The 17,194-nt window shown below is 46.4% G+C and overlaps 1 protein-coding gene across 1 annotated transcript; it reads right to left on the reverse strand.

Moving 5' to 3' along the window:
* Positions 1-4,922: 4,922 nt before the first annotated feature.
* LOC117046353 lies at positions 4,923-11,351 on the reverse strand. Its single transcript, XM_033148148.1, has 5 exons — positions 11,051-11,351; positions 10,110-10,214; positions 8,189-8,321; positions 6,470-6,579; positions 4,923-5,327 (listed from the first exon to the last, which is right to left on the reverse strand). Exons 1-5 carry the CDS (start codon positions 11,051-11,053, stop codon positions 4,980-4,982), a joined length of 699 nt encoding a protein of 232 aa, XP_033004039.1. The 5' UTR covers positions 11,054-11,351; the 3' UTR covers positions 4,923-4,979.
* Positions 11,352-17,194: the final 5,843 nt, after the last annotated feature.

Below are 17,194 nucleotides of genomic sequence, written 5' to 3' on the forward strand. Positions count from 1 at the left end.
GTTAGACGCAGACTTTTCTGGAAGCTTCTGGCTGTTGTGTAATTGACTGGACAGCACAATGCAGGAACTCAGCAACTCACTGGATAACTATATACAGTATTTATTGATTGAAGCAACAAGCATCCATAAGTTACTATTTACAGACTTTACAAAATAAAAGAAACAAAACATAAAATCTTTTCCTCTCTCTCTCTACACTGACCACTTTCTCCACACACTAACCACAGAGCTCTCACACAGAGCTCACCTTATCAGGAACTCATTGACCAATCACAGGTCGTTGCTAAGGGTCTGAGAGAGAGCAGATCTGGGCTTTCTGCCAACTAGCTAATTGCTTAATTGCTTGGAGATAGACAGCTGCATTTCTGCACGTAGGCAACTCTGAAATCTCTAACAATTCCCATCATCCCTGACTACAGGTCCTGCTAGCTAGGGATGATGGGAGTTTTAGTCCCAAAACAGCTGGAGACCTAAGTTTTGGAAACCCTGATCTAGAGGATGGTAGGCTCCCCACCCACTGGGAAGACCTACTGGTAGATCACTGTGTCTCTCTCACCTTCTCCTGATGATCCAAAAAGCAAATCATGCCGTCGAGAGCTAGGGATCTGAGCTCCAACCGGCTGGCCTTCACCTGCCGGCACAGCTGCTCAATGATGGTATCTTCCATAGCTGGCGCTAAGGCTTCCTTACGAAGGAGCTGGAACAGAAGAAGAATATGCAGAACTGGCAGCAGTAGGCCTTGAACATGAAAACATGAGAAGAGCCTGCTGGATCAGACCAAAGAGGAACAGAGGTGGCAAGCTGTGTGTCATCTTGAGGCGACTGCCTCACCGTGCCTCATGGGGGGGGGGCAGCTCTGCTTGCCAGACCTCCCTGTTTGGCCCACAAGGGCCAAATATGTGGCGTCAGGGCTTGCAAAGCTCCCTGCGCTGGTCTCTGCAAACTCCTTCAAGCAGCCGAGACGCAGGGCTCGCAAAGCACAGGTGACCACAGCTAAGTTGTGTGGCTTGGGAGGTGCTGTGCGCTGGGCTCTGGAAGCCTTTGCAGTCCGCTGAAAACAACCGCGCACAGCTTGATTTGCCAAAAATGTGGGTCGGGGGCATGGCTTTGGGGTGCCTATGATGCTCTTGAGGGGAAGCAGGCGGGAGTCTGAGAGGGGTTGGGGCGGATTATTAGCTGTACAGTTAATCAGACCCACCTACCTCCATGAAACAAGGCTCACCTCAACTAAGAAAGGCATCACAGTGATGTGTTTCGGGTACCCCTCGCTTTCCAGAATCTCCAGCAAGTAAGGCAATATCATTTCGCTTCCTTCGCCCCTGACTATCTCTCTTGTCATTGAAAAACAGAAACACTGGGTGTCCCAAAGCATCGCAATATGGAGTGTTCTTCTCCCATGATCCAGCCAATATCTTCCCGATATTCTGTTCCATGCCCCCTCTTGCTTCTCAGCCCTCCTGCTTTGACTACAGAGCTGTCATAACGCACCACCTGAGCTAGCTATTGGGAAGCACAAGGAAGGCCCTGCAGCAAACTGTTGCAGAGTGGATCCCATTCTCGCTGAATGGGTGAGACTGGACATGCTAGTGGCCCAACCCCAGTCATGATTAAATATTTGATTTCTCCATCAGAGTCTATAAAGGTAAAGGTAAAGGGACCCCTGACCATCAGGTCCAGTCGTGTCCGACTCTGGGGTTGCAGCGCTCATCTCGCTCTATAGGCCGAGGGAGCCGGCGTTTGTCCATAGACAGTTTCCGGGTCATGTGGCCAGCATGACAAAGCTGCTTCTGGCAAACCAGGGCAGCGCACGGAACCGCCGTTTACCTTCCCGCTGGAGCGGTCCCTATTTATCTACTTGCACTTTGACATGCTTTCGAACTGCTAGGTGGGCAGGAGCTGGGACCGAGCAACGGGAGCTCACCCCGTGGCAGGGATTCGAACTGCCGACCTTCTGATCAGCAAGCCCTAGGCTCAGTGGTTTAACCCACAGCGCCACCTGGGTCCCTATCAGAGTCTATGGGCAGCTCCTATTTTGGAGACACTTGAAAACGGCTTCTTCGTGCAAACTGAGAAACGACCTATCTCGACAAGGAGATGGTTTTAGACCTCAGAGTTGCTATCTCCCTCGTCCCTTCCAAGGTGCTTGCTTCCATTCACTCTCCCACCTGGCTGCCAGGTCCCCTGCCCCCTTAGTCCACATTCAATGCCACCCAGCCCCCTATGGGGCTGATATGAAGTGCCACACGTTAGGGATCTCCCCCAAAGGTTTTCGGAACATCTTCAGATCTCGCTGCTCCTTTTAACAGCGATGTGCTTACCTGGCAAAGAGAGAGAGACCTTTCAGGTGGGTCCTGCGATGCAAAAGGAGTTCTGAACCTCTCCTCTTGTTCATGATGAGGATGTGGTCCTCATCTCCTGCACGCCTGATGAGGCCTTTGAAAGTTTTCAAGGCAGACCTGCACGCAGAGCCAAAGCCGTATTAGAATGGATTTCTTGCGCTGGGTTTACAGCGATTCCTCCACAGGGTGGGATGCATTACCTCAGTAATTTGGGCAGGCCATTGTGCCTCATAGTTTATGCTGGTAAAAGATAGCTGGCTCCCACAGAGTCCCGGGCACCACAGGTGTTGGGGTGTGGATACCAACTTGTGCTGAAGTTGTTCCCTTGATCACAGCAATCCTGGCCGCTGTCACTCGCATGTGAACCCCACGCCGCTAAGCATTTCGAAGAAAACACCCATGCATTTTCAAGCTCTTTTCTGCATGCAGCCTTGAGGACTAGAAACTTGCGAAAGCACAGCCTGGCACAACAAGGCAGAAGCTGCCATTCTTTAAGTTGAGGGTATCACTGTGTGTCATGTCACAAATTAAAAAGACAATTTCCCAAAAAACAACCTTGGGCCGGACGAGGAGCGAAGTCCGGCTCAGCAGGGAGCTGTGTGCGTCCGGCTGCCCTGGCTACAGGGCTACCGCAGTGTCAGTCAACCCTGCCTGTGAGAAACAGGGAAAGTCTGGGATGAGCCGAAGGAAGCACACCTGAAAGGAGCAGGAGGGGTGTCAATCTCCTGGCGGATGCAGGCCCTCGTGTAGACATCCGTCTCCTCTGGTGTAAAGTACACGGTGAAGGAGATCTGGCAGAGGACCGCTATGGACAGGGTGGTGAACATATTTCTCAGCACCTCCCGGCAGGCTGGGGACGGGCGCCTCAAGATCTCGTAAAACGCTGCGATGGCCTGGGAGGTCAGACAAGGCACCTGATCGTACCTGAGCAAGGAGAGGAATTCCGTGCCCACTTCCCTTCCCGGCCACGTCCTTAGGTGCCTCAAATGGCCACCTGGAGGCCAAAGGGGCATCTCTGGGCTCTGTGTCATTTTGGCGTCTGAGGCAAGGGTGTCCCCCCACCTTACCTCCCTTACTGGGGTTGTGTGGCGGCTTCGGGCGAGGAAGCCAGAAGCTGCTGCCACTGCATGACCCAGCAGAGGCAGGGGTGGGTGCTGCGCTTGCAGGGGTGCTGCCCCGTGGAAGTCCACCGCCCGAGGCAGGTGGCTTCCCTCTGCCTCGTGGGCAGGCCGGCCCCGGGGATGGGCCTTGGTGATGTCACACACAGAGCCGATTTGCTCTTTGGGTGCTTTCTTGTCGGGCAGAGTCCTGCCAGCACTTACTGCCAAGGATCTCAAGGAGGCCTTAACCCTGTGGCCATCCCAGTAGATAGGCTGCTCCTGCAGGATGGACTGCATCACACCGAGGACCTTCTGCGAAGTGTCAGAGAAGCAGGTTAAGCTGTTCCACATGGTGGAGGCGGTGCTGTGGGGGGGGGGGAGAAGCAGGGGCTTCGGTTGGCGCACGAAATGCGTTGGCGAAACAAGACAAAGGCGATTTAGACCAGTATGTGTGTGGTGCCCCTCTCTTCAAGAGCACTGGCTAGGCAGTGATGTGGGACTTAGGACTGGAGGGATCGTTCCTTGGGAGTGGAGAAAGATGGAGTGTAGCTTGTGAATAAATGTGCTTTAAATTTTTTTAAAAAGGAAAAGAGCATTGGCTGTTCTTCTCCACAACCTATTTTCAGCTCTGACAAATATGAGAGATCGGAAAAGAGAAAGGCGTCCCTGCGTTGATGAGATGAGAGTTTGCTTGTCTCAAATTGGACCCGGGACTCAGCTATACACTGCAAATATAACGTGTTAAGTGCGTTTTAAGTGCATCATACAAACATAGAAATATATAAAAAATACATAAAAATTGTCCAGTAGCACCTTAGAGACCAACTAAGTTTGTTCTTGGTATGAGCTTTCGTGTGCATGCGCACTACTTCAGAAATGATGCATGCACACGAAAGCTCATACCAAGAACAGACTAAGTTGGTCTCTAAGGTGCTACTGGACAATTTTTATATTTTTAAAATATATTTCTTCTGCATCAGACCAACACAGCTACCTACCTGAATCATACAAACATGACACTAGATGGCAGTGATGAGCTTATGGCAAATTCAATATATTTTTCAAAACGCTTTTAAAAAAAAGCATTTTCACAGTGTTTTTTTAATGTGTGTCTAGATTCCACCCTGGTATAAATAAGATTACCTGGTAAACGCAAGCTCACACCTCTCACTGAGTTTGTATACATACTTAAGTTTCATGCTTGTTTATGATTACATTTTGGAAATGCATCACCTTCTTACATAGCTGCATTGTTTGATACTTTCTGGACATCCCATGATCATATTACAAAGTAGTTGTGTTCTGTGTTATAAATCAAACACCGCTAGGAGTTATTTCTTTTTGTTTCCCAATATATTTTTATCGACAAAAAACCGGTGTGGCGCAGGCACAAATTTTTATTCTGAAAGTGTGGCCGAGAGAAAAAAGTTCGAGAACCACTGGTTTAGCCAGTACGAAAAGGATTTTAAGTCGATTTTTAAAAATCCCCCTCTCCATCCCGCTCACCTGTCACACTGGACAGAGCAGGCCAGCAGGGTCTTCACCACATCCTGAGGGCGGTTCTTCCCCAGAAGTAAGAGGTACCTGAAGACTTCCAGGCGGGCCTGTGGGTCTCCGATGTGCTCCAGACTGAAATACAGGAGCCTGGTGGTTTTGGGCACCTGCGGGGGGAAAGAGGTGGGAAGAGGTGACCGGGGAGAGAGGAGAAGGGGGAACAGGAGGCTCCAAGGCAGCGTACCTTTATGAAAACAGGCTGGGGGTCCCTCAGCATGGCTTTCATCATCAGGATGGCAGCCTTCGTGTGGTAAAGGTTGTCGTCCCTCATGCCCTTGATGGCAGCTAGGAGGAAGTCCATCTGCTCGTCGGCATGGAGGCATTTTTTGAATTTCTGAAAACGGAGGGGGTCCATTGGAAGCCTGGTGGTGGTTACACCAAAGAGCTGGGATCCGCCCTGGTTGGGATCCTATTTTGGGATCAGCTGACTCGCTATGGGACCCTCCTTAAGATCAGTCGGTAGAGCATGCGACTCTTAATCCCAGGGTTGTGCGTCCGAGCATCACTTTGGGCCAAAGATTCTTGCAGTGCAGGGGGTTGGGTTAGATCGGGGTTTCCCAAACTTGGGTCTCCAGCTGTTGTTGGACTACAGCTTCCATCTTCCTTATCTTGCAGGACCAGTGCTCAAGGATCATGGGAGTTGTAGTCCAAAAAGAGCTGGAGACCCACGTTTAGGAAACCCTGGACCAGATGATCCTTGTGGTCCCTTCCAATTCTATGATTCTGATGCTGCAGGAAAGGTCGCAGTGCTCTCCTCATGTATAGGAAAGACCACAGTGAAGTGTTAGGGCTCGTCCACACTTCCAACCAGTGCTAAAAATGGAGGCCAACCAATTGACATCTGCTTTGATTCAGCAGTAAAAATCGGTTTTACTTGTGGGGCAAGTGGATGTGTGGATGAGCCCTCTGAGTGGGGACTGGGACCAGGAATTAAAAATCTACAGTATTAAATGGTCCTGTTCAGGATTCCAACTTGACAGTCAGACAGCCGGGCCATTTCTTGGATACTACTCCATTGCATCCTCTCTCCCTCTGTTTTTTTATCCCTGCTTGCCCCCCCCCCCCACTCAGTGTTCTGAGTGCCGGGCATTTTTCATGCGCATTCTTTCTTTTTAAAAACTCTCTCATTGAAACGATCTCAGATACAGCAGCGGAGCAGGGAAGGACCTTTGAAGAGCCACTGGCAGTCAAAGCACAGTCCTGGGCTCAGTTATACGATCACCAGCTCAAAACCCAGGTGTGCCCTTGATTGCACGGTAAACACCATGCCTCTCTGCATGTGCCTGTGTGCAAATGGATGTGCTTCCTTTTAAAAAAACAAAACAAAACAAAATTTTATTAATCTAGACTAACTGGATGGGTTTCCCAACTCCTGTGTTGGTTACATTCGTTTCAGCTGCACCTGTAAAACAGGTCCATGCCCAAAATAGCCAGGTGTGAAGAAGACACTTGTTGGAGCTGGTGAAAAAGGTTTACCATGGTGGTGGTGCTGATGTCAGAGAACCAAGCCAGCCAGAAGATCTTTTCCTCTTTCCAATCCTGCATAAGCTCCATAAATTCTGTGTCATTCTCAGGCTTCATCATGCCTCAAGAAGCGTAGAAAGAAACCCAGAGATTAGATAGATAGATAGATACAAAGAAACTCAGATATATTCGGTATATCTATATATAGAGAGATAGATAGATAGATAGATGATAGCAATATATAGATATACAGGTGAAACTTGAAAAATTAGAATATCGTGGAAAAGTCCATTTATGTAAGCAATTGTTTTCATTAGCTACTGGAGTTTAATATATGAGATAGACTAGTGACATGCAAAGCGAGATATGTCAAGCCTTTGCTTGTTATAATTGTGATGATTATGGCACACAGCTGATGAAAACCCCAATGCTGAAATTGTGAATTTGGGGTTCTCATCAGTTGTACGCCATAATCATCACAACTATAACAAATAAAGGCTTGACATATCTCGCTTTGCATGTCACGAGTCTATCTCATATATTAGTTTCACCTTTTAAGTTGAATTACTGAAAGAAATGAACCTTTCCGTAAAATTGGACATTTGAGCAGAATTAGCTTGGTGAATTGGCTTTAGCTAGTTGATGTTAGATAAAATTGTATACAAGAAGTATTGTTATGAATGATTTAAATGTTTACGAATGTTTTAGGATAGGTTGTTTAAGTAATGAATTATATTTGAATAATTTATGTCCCAAAGACTATTAAGAAGAATGGTTAATGTTAAGAAAAAAGATACAAAGTTACTAAAGTATATTGATATTGAACGCAGTTGAGGGAGCGGGGGAAGTCCCCCTTTTGAAGAAGATAGAAACTAGAATTGAATAAGGATAGTTTATTGTTCTTGTTTATGTAGGTAAGTTTTCTTTTATTCTTTGTTGTTTTTGTTTAAAATGTTTATTATGTTTTTCTTTTTTATTGTTTATTTGTGTATGTATTGTGTTATTGTTGTTCAATGCGAAAATAATAAAATATCTTTTTTTTAAAAAAAAGAAAGAAATGAACCTTTCCACCATATTCTAATTTAGCGAGTTTCACCTGTATACAAAGAAACTCAGATATATTTGGTATATCTATATATGGACAGAGAGCTAGAGAGATAGATAGCAATATATAGATATAGATACAAAGAAACTCAGATATATACAGTATATCTATCTATCTATCTATCTATCTGTCTATCTATCTATAGAGAGAGATGTATATAGATATACAATTACCCACTGCCCCCCAAAATAGGTGCCAATACTCACCATGAAGTGTATCTGCACGACCACGATGGTGGCCTTTGGAGGTTTTGAAGGACCACGTGACACGGATTTCCCCAGTGTGTCACCCCAAAAGGAAGTGGAGCTGGGGGAGTTGGGGGTCAGCTCAAGGGTCATGCGCACCCCTAAGCAGGGTGCGGAGAGGGGATGGAGGAGGGAAAGGAGGCTGCCCAAGACTCCTTCAGGCCAGCCAGCAGGGAAGGTGGCCCTCCAGGCTCCCCACCTGGCCCTCAGAAGGGCAGGGTTGGGCTGACAGTCAGCCTGGGGAAATAGCAGGAGCAGCCATGAAACAAGCCTCCAGCAGGCAGGCTGAGATGGCGAAGCCCCCCTTGCCCAAGCGAAGAACATGCCAACCCCTTTCCCTTTCCCCGCCATGAACGGCCCTGGGGAAGGCCTTGCTCTTACTCTTCTGGTGAAGGATCAGGGTGTACAGGCAGTGGAGCGCGTCGGCCGCCCAGTGGCACACGCTCTCGCTGGAGTCCTTGCTGCAAAGCGCCAGGTGCCCCGCCAGCTTCCCCATCTTGAAGTCCTTCATTCCCTGCAGGAGAGGGGGAGGGGGTTTCATTCTGCAGTACCTCATTTTCTACTCCTCTTCAAGTGCGGCAGCCATTTTGTGTCATACCACATACTCAACAGCAGCCATTTTGTGTCATGCCACGCACCTCACAGCAGCCATTTTGTGTCGTGCCACGCACCCCACTGCAGCCATTTTGTGTCGTGGCATACACCCCATGGCAGCCATTTTGTGTTGTGCCACGCACTCCATGGCAGCCATTTTGTGTCATGCCACGCGCCCCGCGGCAGCCATTTTGTGTCATGCCATACACCCCACGGCAGCCATTTTGTGTTGTGCCACGCACTCCATGACAGCCATTTTGTGTCATGCCACGCACCACACGGCAGCCATTTTGTGTCATGCCACGCACCCCACAGCAACCATTTTCTGGTGCAAAGAAAAGCAGGCCTTATTCAATCTCCCTCTGGATTTGGACCCTGCTGCCATGATATCCCCAAATGCACCCCTTTAGGCTACTCTTTCCTGTGAAGGTGGCACACTGACATGGGCTACTAGAGTGTGTTATTTTACAGGGTGAATTTTTTTGCAGATTCCTTCAGTGAGGGATCTTTTTAAAAAATAGTTTTGGGTGTGAGGAATTCAAATCTGCTATTATTTTTGTGACTGGACAACATTTAACTTGAGGAAGAAACATATAAATGGCTTTTGGAAAACCAAAGAATTTTAATTTTACCTTCTGAAAATTCCAGGTATTTCTTAATAATAATAATAATAATAATAATAATAATAATAATAATGTAATATTAATATATAGTATAACTGCAAGTACTTGGCAATCATTTCTAATGATTTCTATGCAATTTTACACGCATTTTACTCACCAAGCAAAACTAAATTATATTAATTTAACCAAAATATCTTTTGAATTCCTAAGTCATGTTACAATTTTTTTAGCACCCCTCATTTGGGGAATTTGAAAGTTGAAAAATCCAGCACGTCCTAATGGGGGTACAGCTCAATGCCACAGGCAATCTTTGCACTAAACAAGTCCTCACTCCTTACATATATATAAATTCCTCCCCCCCCAACCCCCCCACAGACTGTCAGTCATCATGACGGGCATTTTAATCCTGATGACTGGTGTCAACTGAGCTCAGAAAGCTCATTCTGAAAAGGAACTAGTTCTAATCCGAAGTTTGGCACATCCCAAAATGAACTTATTCCCGTTCACGCCCGTCCCTTAACAAAGTGAGCAAATTTGGTTCATGTCGAACTCTGATTCTGTGATTCGACAAACTGTTCAAGTTCAAATAATCCCCGCCACGCAGAAGGTTAAAAGCTTCTGGGCTGGAGTGTAAAACCATAGAAGCATAGAACTGTACCCAAGAACACTGAGAAAGTATCTCAAAGCACGTGCAGAGAGTGAATTGCTCCATTTATTTCCCCCCAGCAGATGAAAGGACCAAAGAGTCTGAAGAGTCAAAAACAAACGCAAGCTTCGAACCAGGAATCATTCAAAGTCCTCCCCCAAAAGGAACTTAATTCACATAACTTGGGGTTGCCATATGTCCTCTTTTCCCAGACACGTCCTCTTTTTCATGAGTCGCCATAGCGATCCATAGCTAAGAGTAGGGAAATCTGCAAATGTGCCCTCTCTTTTTGCTCTTCAGAATATGGCAACCCTAAAAACTGCAGGTGAATTGTTCAGCAGTTACTGTATGGGAACTGGTGTAGTTTGGAGGTTTTCTGAACTACTTCCACGAACTTCGCTAAACCAAGCCAGCCTGGGAATGGGCGACTGAACCTCACTTTGGGTGTGCAATGGGACGTGATGCAGCAGACCAGCTTGGTGATTCTGGACAAGGCCATGATCCGCTCCTCGACGAACGGGGAGCCCGTTTCAGGAAGAAGGAACTGGAACGGCAAAGAAAGGACGGCGTACTGCAGCAGAATACATGGAGGTTTCATGAGACGCATTCTTGTAGGGCGCAAGTGGGAGCTGCAACCCAAAGTTGCAGCGTGAAGGGCTCTAGGGCATTTTCTCCTATTCCCCCTCCAACCTGCTTCCCCATTTCTCTCCACAAGGTCTGCAAGCATTACAAAGCCCTTGAACATGCCCGGCCTATTCTGGGCTGTTTTTGAGAGGTTCTCCCCCTCGTGGAGTTGTGTTTTTTGGTTTGTGCTTTTCCATCTCTCTTTATGAATGGGTGCTGCTGTTTTGGCTACACACCTCTCTCTCTCTATGAATGGGTGGTGCTGTTTTGGCTGCACAAGTTCCCCCTATACTTATACTATCATAGGACTGTAGAGTCAGAAGGGACCACAAGGGTCATCCAGTCCCACCCCCTGCAATGCAAGAATCTTTTGCCCGACGTGGGGCTCGAACCCGCAACACTGAGATTAAGAGTCTCATGCTCTACCGACTAAGCTAGCATCTTTTGTTTAAGGAGCCCCCAATGATGTAACCTTTCCTCCTAGGGGAGTGGCTCCATCCCTAGGCCATTTCTGCCCTATCTCAATGATACCCTTTATGAGGTTTTCCTATGATGGTTTTCCCATAGCCAAACAGAGACACAATTACAGTACCAAGACCAAGTCATTCTTAAAGAGCCCAAGGCAGGATCAAAACGGGAAAACCATAAAGTTGTGGGCTTCTAGTGCTAATCTTTCCTTGGGCTCCGTTAGAAGGATATTTTTTTAGGGCTATTTTCATCGTTTGCACTCACATGGACACGGGTCGGCAAACTCACCATGAGAGTTTCTCTTATCAGGGTCGGGTTGTAGTGATGTTGACCAATGTAGGCCACCTTACTGCTGTCGAGGTTTGCGCTGATGAGATCTACGCAGTCCAGGAACTTGACTTTCTCGGATAATTCCTAGCCTCCCCAACCAAGGACAGGAAGATGAGTTCAAGAAGGATTAGCAAAAGCGGCAAGCCATCTTGACTACCGCAACATGCTCTCTGCGGGGCTGCCCCCCGGAAAGATTTGGAAACTGCGACTCTTCTGGGGGCTTTCCGCAGGGAATGTTTTATTCCAGGGCCGTGCCTACTTTGCTGGGTTAGAGCCCAATTCAAAGTACAGTACTCCTGAATTATGTGACTGGAGGAAGAAAGGCGCCCCCCCCCATTTTTAAGGGAGGGCAGGGTTGGGGTGCAGCTACCTGGTGGCTTTTGTGTAGAAACTGGCGCATGAAGCGCATGACAGCCCTCATGTCTCCCTCAGAAGTTGCAGAACTAAATGTTGTCTGGGAGGAGTCTGAGCTTGGCGAATCTGAAAAAAGATTTATTAATTTAATAAGTAAATACTGCGCCTTTCCTCCCAGAGGAGCCCAAAGGAGCAAAAACAACAACAAAAAACACTTCAGTATTAAAAAAAATAAATTATAAACAAAACAAAACAAATTTAAAATATTTAAAAACTGCTAAACTCATCTAAAAGCAATGGAACACAATTAAACAACAGACAAATTTTCAGCAAGCGTCTAAAGCAGGGGTCAGCAAACTTTTTCAGCTGTGGGCCGGTCCACCGTCCCTTAGACCATGTGGGGGCTGGACTATATTTTGGGGAAAATATTAACGAATTCCTATGCCCTCCAAATAACCCAGAGATGCATTTTAAATAAAAGGACACATTCTACTCATGTAAAAACATGCTGATTCCCGGACCGTCCGGGGGCCGAATTGAGAAGGTGATTGGGCCGCATCCAGCCCCTGGGCCTTAGGTTGCCTACCCCTGGTCTAAAGGAATATGCAGCTGCCTCATATGGGGATTGAACCTGAGACCCTGGCATTATCAGCACCACGCTCTGAGCAGCTGAACTGTCCAGAGACAGAACTAAACCTTTCCCTCCCACCTGTGATGCCACCAATCTTGTCAGCTGAAGGGCAGGTGTACAGGTTTGGGGAAAATGGCCTGATGGGACAAAATGGACCTCTGGCAGTCTGGAGGTTCTGCACCCCGACGTAGTGGAAGAAGCCTCCATGTGCAAAGTTGCGATTTGTGCTGGCAGTTAAGACAATTAAGAACTCTGGCCGGAATTTTCAACCAAAAAGATGCGTTTACTCGTGTGTACACATGTACACAATTTAACGGGAGATATGTAACAATCGTTCTTATCCATGATTTACAGACGCTACATCTTCTCAAGAATCAAAGAAATAGAAACCATATATATTTTATATACTTCTCTCAAAAAAACGAGGTAAGGAACCAAATACTATGAAAAGCTACTTTGGTATATTTATCAGAATGATACTTTAAAACTTTTGTAATTCTTTTGATGTTGCTGAATGATGACCTTTATTAAATCTTATTTAGTGAATGATACTTTAAAACCTTGATACAATTCGCTTGATGCTGTTTAATAATGATCCTTGTAAAATCTTAATTACTGAAACTTGTTGTACTCCGTACTATCTAATATTATTTGATATTGCCAGCTGAGGAAGGCGTCTACGCCGAAACGGGGCCCTGTCCTGGTCTCCTTATACATCTGACACGCATCGTAGAAGCCCTTACATCAACTTCTAAAAGACTTTCAAGGGATTTTTCAATGTGAAACTATTTCTTCATTTAAGACTGTAATTTGTAACAGGATTGGTACTATATTTGTATTTACACACGAGTAAACGCATCTTTTTGGTTGAAACTTCCGGCCGGAGTTCTTAATTATATTTATTTCAGTGTATTTTGTAATGAGAACTCCAACTTTACTGGGCAATTAAGACAAACCTATTCTCCGGGCAGCAGACTCAAGAGCGATTTCAAAAACATGGTTCCTTTTCTGAAGAATGAGGACATAAGATGCCCCAAACAGGAAACCCTCCAGTAGGAATTGAACGCAAGCGCTCTCCACTTTATTGCGGTTTCCAGCAACTGGTATCCAGAAGCATTGCTGCCTCCAGCTGTGGAGGAAGAACATCACCGGAGAACACCCCTCTGGAAGCACCCTATGACTGTGCCACCAGCGAGTGGAGCTTACCTGCATTTTTGGGCGTAGACACGGAGCTTGTGGCGTCTTCCCAGGTAGCAGCACTGAGCTCTTGCAATGACTGTCTCCAAAACATTCTCCGTTTCGTTTAGCAGAAAGCACTGCTGGGGGAATGTTGATATTGGCTCATGAATGCTAGCAAGCCTAGGCACTGGGCGTTCGCGACTGTATCTGTGATTAATGCGTGTCGGCTCAGTTAGTATGTGAGACATCAGTGTCTGTTGGTGTTACTTGTCCACCGTAACATCTTGAATTGATGGGAGTTTATTTGCAGCAACAGAGATAATAATAATATTAATAAATTTTAATTTATACCCCGCCCTCCCCAGCCAGAACTGGGCTCAGGGAGCCTAACACCAATAAAATTACAATAAAACATAATATGGGTTAAAGTACTTTGCACTTGTACATATCTGTAGCTGCAATAGCCTACAAGCTGTGTCTATCTATGTCCAGAACTGTTTTAGTGAGCCATATCTTCTGCAACAGTAAATTATTTGGATCTTAAGCCGTTTCCGTGTGGTGACTGGTACTGGGAGCGACTTCCATTGTGTGTGGATCTCACCTGAGATTCCCAACAGAGCATCCTGTTGAAATCCTGCAACAAATACAGCTCATAAGTGGCCCCTGGAAAGTTGTCTAGAAGGGAATGTGGCCCTCAGTGGGAAAAGAGACCGCAGTAGCAACTTTCATAGTTTAACTGTGCGCCGTGTAAAGATAGTGCCTCCTTTAATCTGTCCCAACTCTTCCAAAATTCAATTTCATTGAATGAAGGTGGTCGTGTTGGTGATTTGTTGCCATAGGAGCCAATGATTGGAGATACTTTCCTATCTTTTTTGTCATTATAATGTCCACGTGAGAAGGGATGAAAGAGTGAGATTTTGGACACACAAAATCAGCGATCAAGAGAGACTGAGTTTTGGACACTGTATGTGCTTTTTATTTGGAATGTTTCTCCCCAAGTTATGTTTACACTAATTATACTTCTTTAATTATACTTCTGGCGTGTTCTGGTCCATGGGGTCACAAAGAGTCGGACACGACTAAACGACTAAACAAACAAAAAAAAAACACTAGCATATTTATTGTATTCTACAGGTATATTTGATCTTTTGTAATGTTGCATTTCGTAATGTTGTTGCATTTCGTAATGTTCTGTTTAATCTGTAAACTGCTTAGAGGGAATTATGAATTATGATATAGAAATTATTTAAATATGTAAACTTTGGGACATCTTTTGGAGTTAAGTTATGCTCAGCCTGTAGATCTGGGCAAATAATACCATTGATCAAAATAGGCACAAACCTCCAATGATGTCATTTGAAGGAAACTGACCTTAAGTGTACATTGGAAACCCTGAAACATCGCTCAGAAATTGGGGTGCAGTATAACAATGATACAATGCAAGACACGGCGAACACTAATGGGGCTGTGTAAATAATGAATCATTTTGCAAGAGACCGCCGCAGCCCAGTAAATGTTTTATCCATAATCTTGCATCATTTGAAAAGAATGGAAAAGAAAACGAGGGGTGGGGGAATGATTGCATCCTACCTGCTGAGCAAATATGAGGGAACGATTTCACTGCCAACCTGGGACAGTGGCTAGAGAGAGGTGTTTTTCACCCTTAAAGTCTCACTGTTCCAAATCCATAGTAAGCCAACAGATGAAAGGAAAATGAGTGTAGAGAGGTCTTCACTAGAAGGGTTGGTGGTCAACGAAACTGAAGATGTGCTCTGAAAACTTACTGGCTCGAGCCAAGGACTACCAGCAACTGAACCAGGCAAGGTGGCGGTTGAAATCAAATGCCCATGGCAGTTATTGATGTCATAATGGGCAGGGAAATGGCCGGGCAACCAGGCAACAAATGACACACGGCAATGGAATGCTCTGCTCCAACGGACGTTTCCAAGCTGGTCTTGCCTCTGGAGAGCTTCATGGAGGTTCAAATTCTGAAACGTTACTGGGGCGGATATAAAACGGTGAAGGAACAACACCCCAATTTTAATGGAACCCTATTTGTACGAGTGCATCTTGCTGTCACTTTCCTTACCGCAAAAAAAAAAATCATTTAAAGAGAGAGAGCCAAAGCGCTTTAATCCACCTTCAATAGTGCAAACCTAAATTTGCCGGCATGTCATTGAATTCCTCTTGCTAAATGGCGACAGCCTGGAGGAGGTCCCTAGTTATGTTAGGGTAGGGTACTGGAACTGCTGCGTGTTCTGCATAAAATGTTCTGGATGTCCTTTGGGAGACAGGTGGAGGGCAAGTATGGAGGATTCCCTGGTCCTGAATGGGGTAACTGTGCCCCTGAAGGACCAGGTGCGCAGCCTGGGAGTCATTTTGGACTCCCAGCTGTCCATGGAGGTGCAGGTTAATTCTGTGTCCAGGGCGGCTGTCCACCAGCTCCATCTGGTACGCAGGCTGAGACCCTACCTGCCCGCGGACTGTCTCCCCAGAGTGGTGCATGCTCTGGTTATCTCCCGCTTGGACTACTGCAAGGCGCTCTCTGTGGGGCTACCTTTGAAGGTGACCTGGAAACTGCAATTAATCCAGAATGCAGCAGCTAGACTGGTGACTGGGAGTGGCCGCCGGGACCACATAACACCGGTCCTGAGAGATCTACATTAGCTCCCAGTACATTTCCGAGCACAATTCAAAGTGTTGGTGCTGACCTTTAAAGCCCTAAACGGCCTCGGTCCTGTATACCTGAAGGAGCGTCTCCACCCCCATCATTCAGCCCGGACACTGAGATCCAGCTCTGACGGCCTTCTGTCGGTTCCCTCACTGCGAGAAGCAAAACTACAGGGAACCAGGCAGAGGGCCTTCTCGGTAGTGGCACCCGCCCTGTGGAACGCCCTCCCATCACAGGTCAAGGAGATAAACAACTACCTGACATTCAGAAAATACCTGAAGGCAGCCCTTTTTAGAGAAATTTTTAATGTGTGATATTTTTGTATCTGATTTTTGTTGGAAGCAACCCAGAGTGGCTGGGGAAATCCAGCCAGATGGGCGGGGTACAAATAATAAAAATTATTATTATTATTATTATTTCCCCCCTGATTTTTGGACAAATTTTTACCCTGACCTTTGACACCAGAGATTTGTGTGTGTTTTCAGGGCCTACCCTATTCCTGTGATTGTAATCTGATTTAACCATTTTGGATTGTGAATGTTAAATTGTTGTCACCTGTTCTGGGACCTGCTGGTGAAGGATGTGTAATAAAAATTTAATAATAATAATAATAATAATAATAATAATGTTTAATTATTATTTCTATTTAAAAACCTGATAGTTTAAGAGCAGAGTTTATGTCACTTCAGACGTGTGGGGAATTACTGTGAGCACTGCGGAAGTGCCTCTGACGATCCAGATGTGTGGAATATTTGCACATCAGTGTCATGTTCACCTCGTGGCTTTGCGGCTGCTGCCGACATGCAAATGCTTCAGCACATACAAACAGAGCAGGCTTGGCCAACCTGGTGCCCTCCAGATCGTTTGGACTGCAACTCCTGCCACCTGTGATAATTGGCCCTGCTGGCTGGGGTTGAAGGTTCTGGAGTGCGCCAGGTTGGGAGAGGGACAGTTGAAGAGCACGGGCATTTGAGTAGCGTTACCCGTAATGCAAAGTGCAAGCAGACACCCAGAGCACTCTGGGAGCTGTAGTTCCCCGGAGAACAGAAGAGCCTTCTTTCACGCTATTGAGGGCTGGCAGCTGTGTGAAAAAAGGGGTGCTTCCATTTCCAGGAAGAGAAACCTTCAGAATTCTTAGGCTTGCACCTTCTCTCTCCTACTGGACTCCAACGCGGCCAGTTTCCACGAAGTCCTCGCCCAAACACCCCCCGCGACCCTGCCCGCCCCATTCGCCCGCGGACACGAATTGCCATTTGACTGCCACTTC

The sequence above is a fragment of the Lacerta agilis genome, chromosome 5, assembly GCF_009819535.1.
Source record: "Lacerta agilis isolate rLacAgi1 chromosome 5, rLacAgi1.pri, whole genome shotgun sequence".
NCBI classification, from domain to species: Eukaryota; Metazoa; Chordata; class Lepidosauria; order Squamata; family Lacertidae; genus Lacerta; species Lacerta agilis.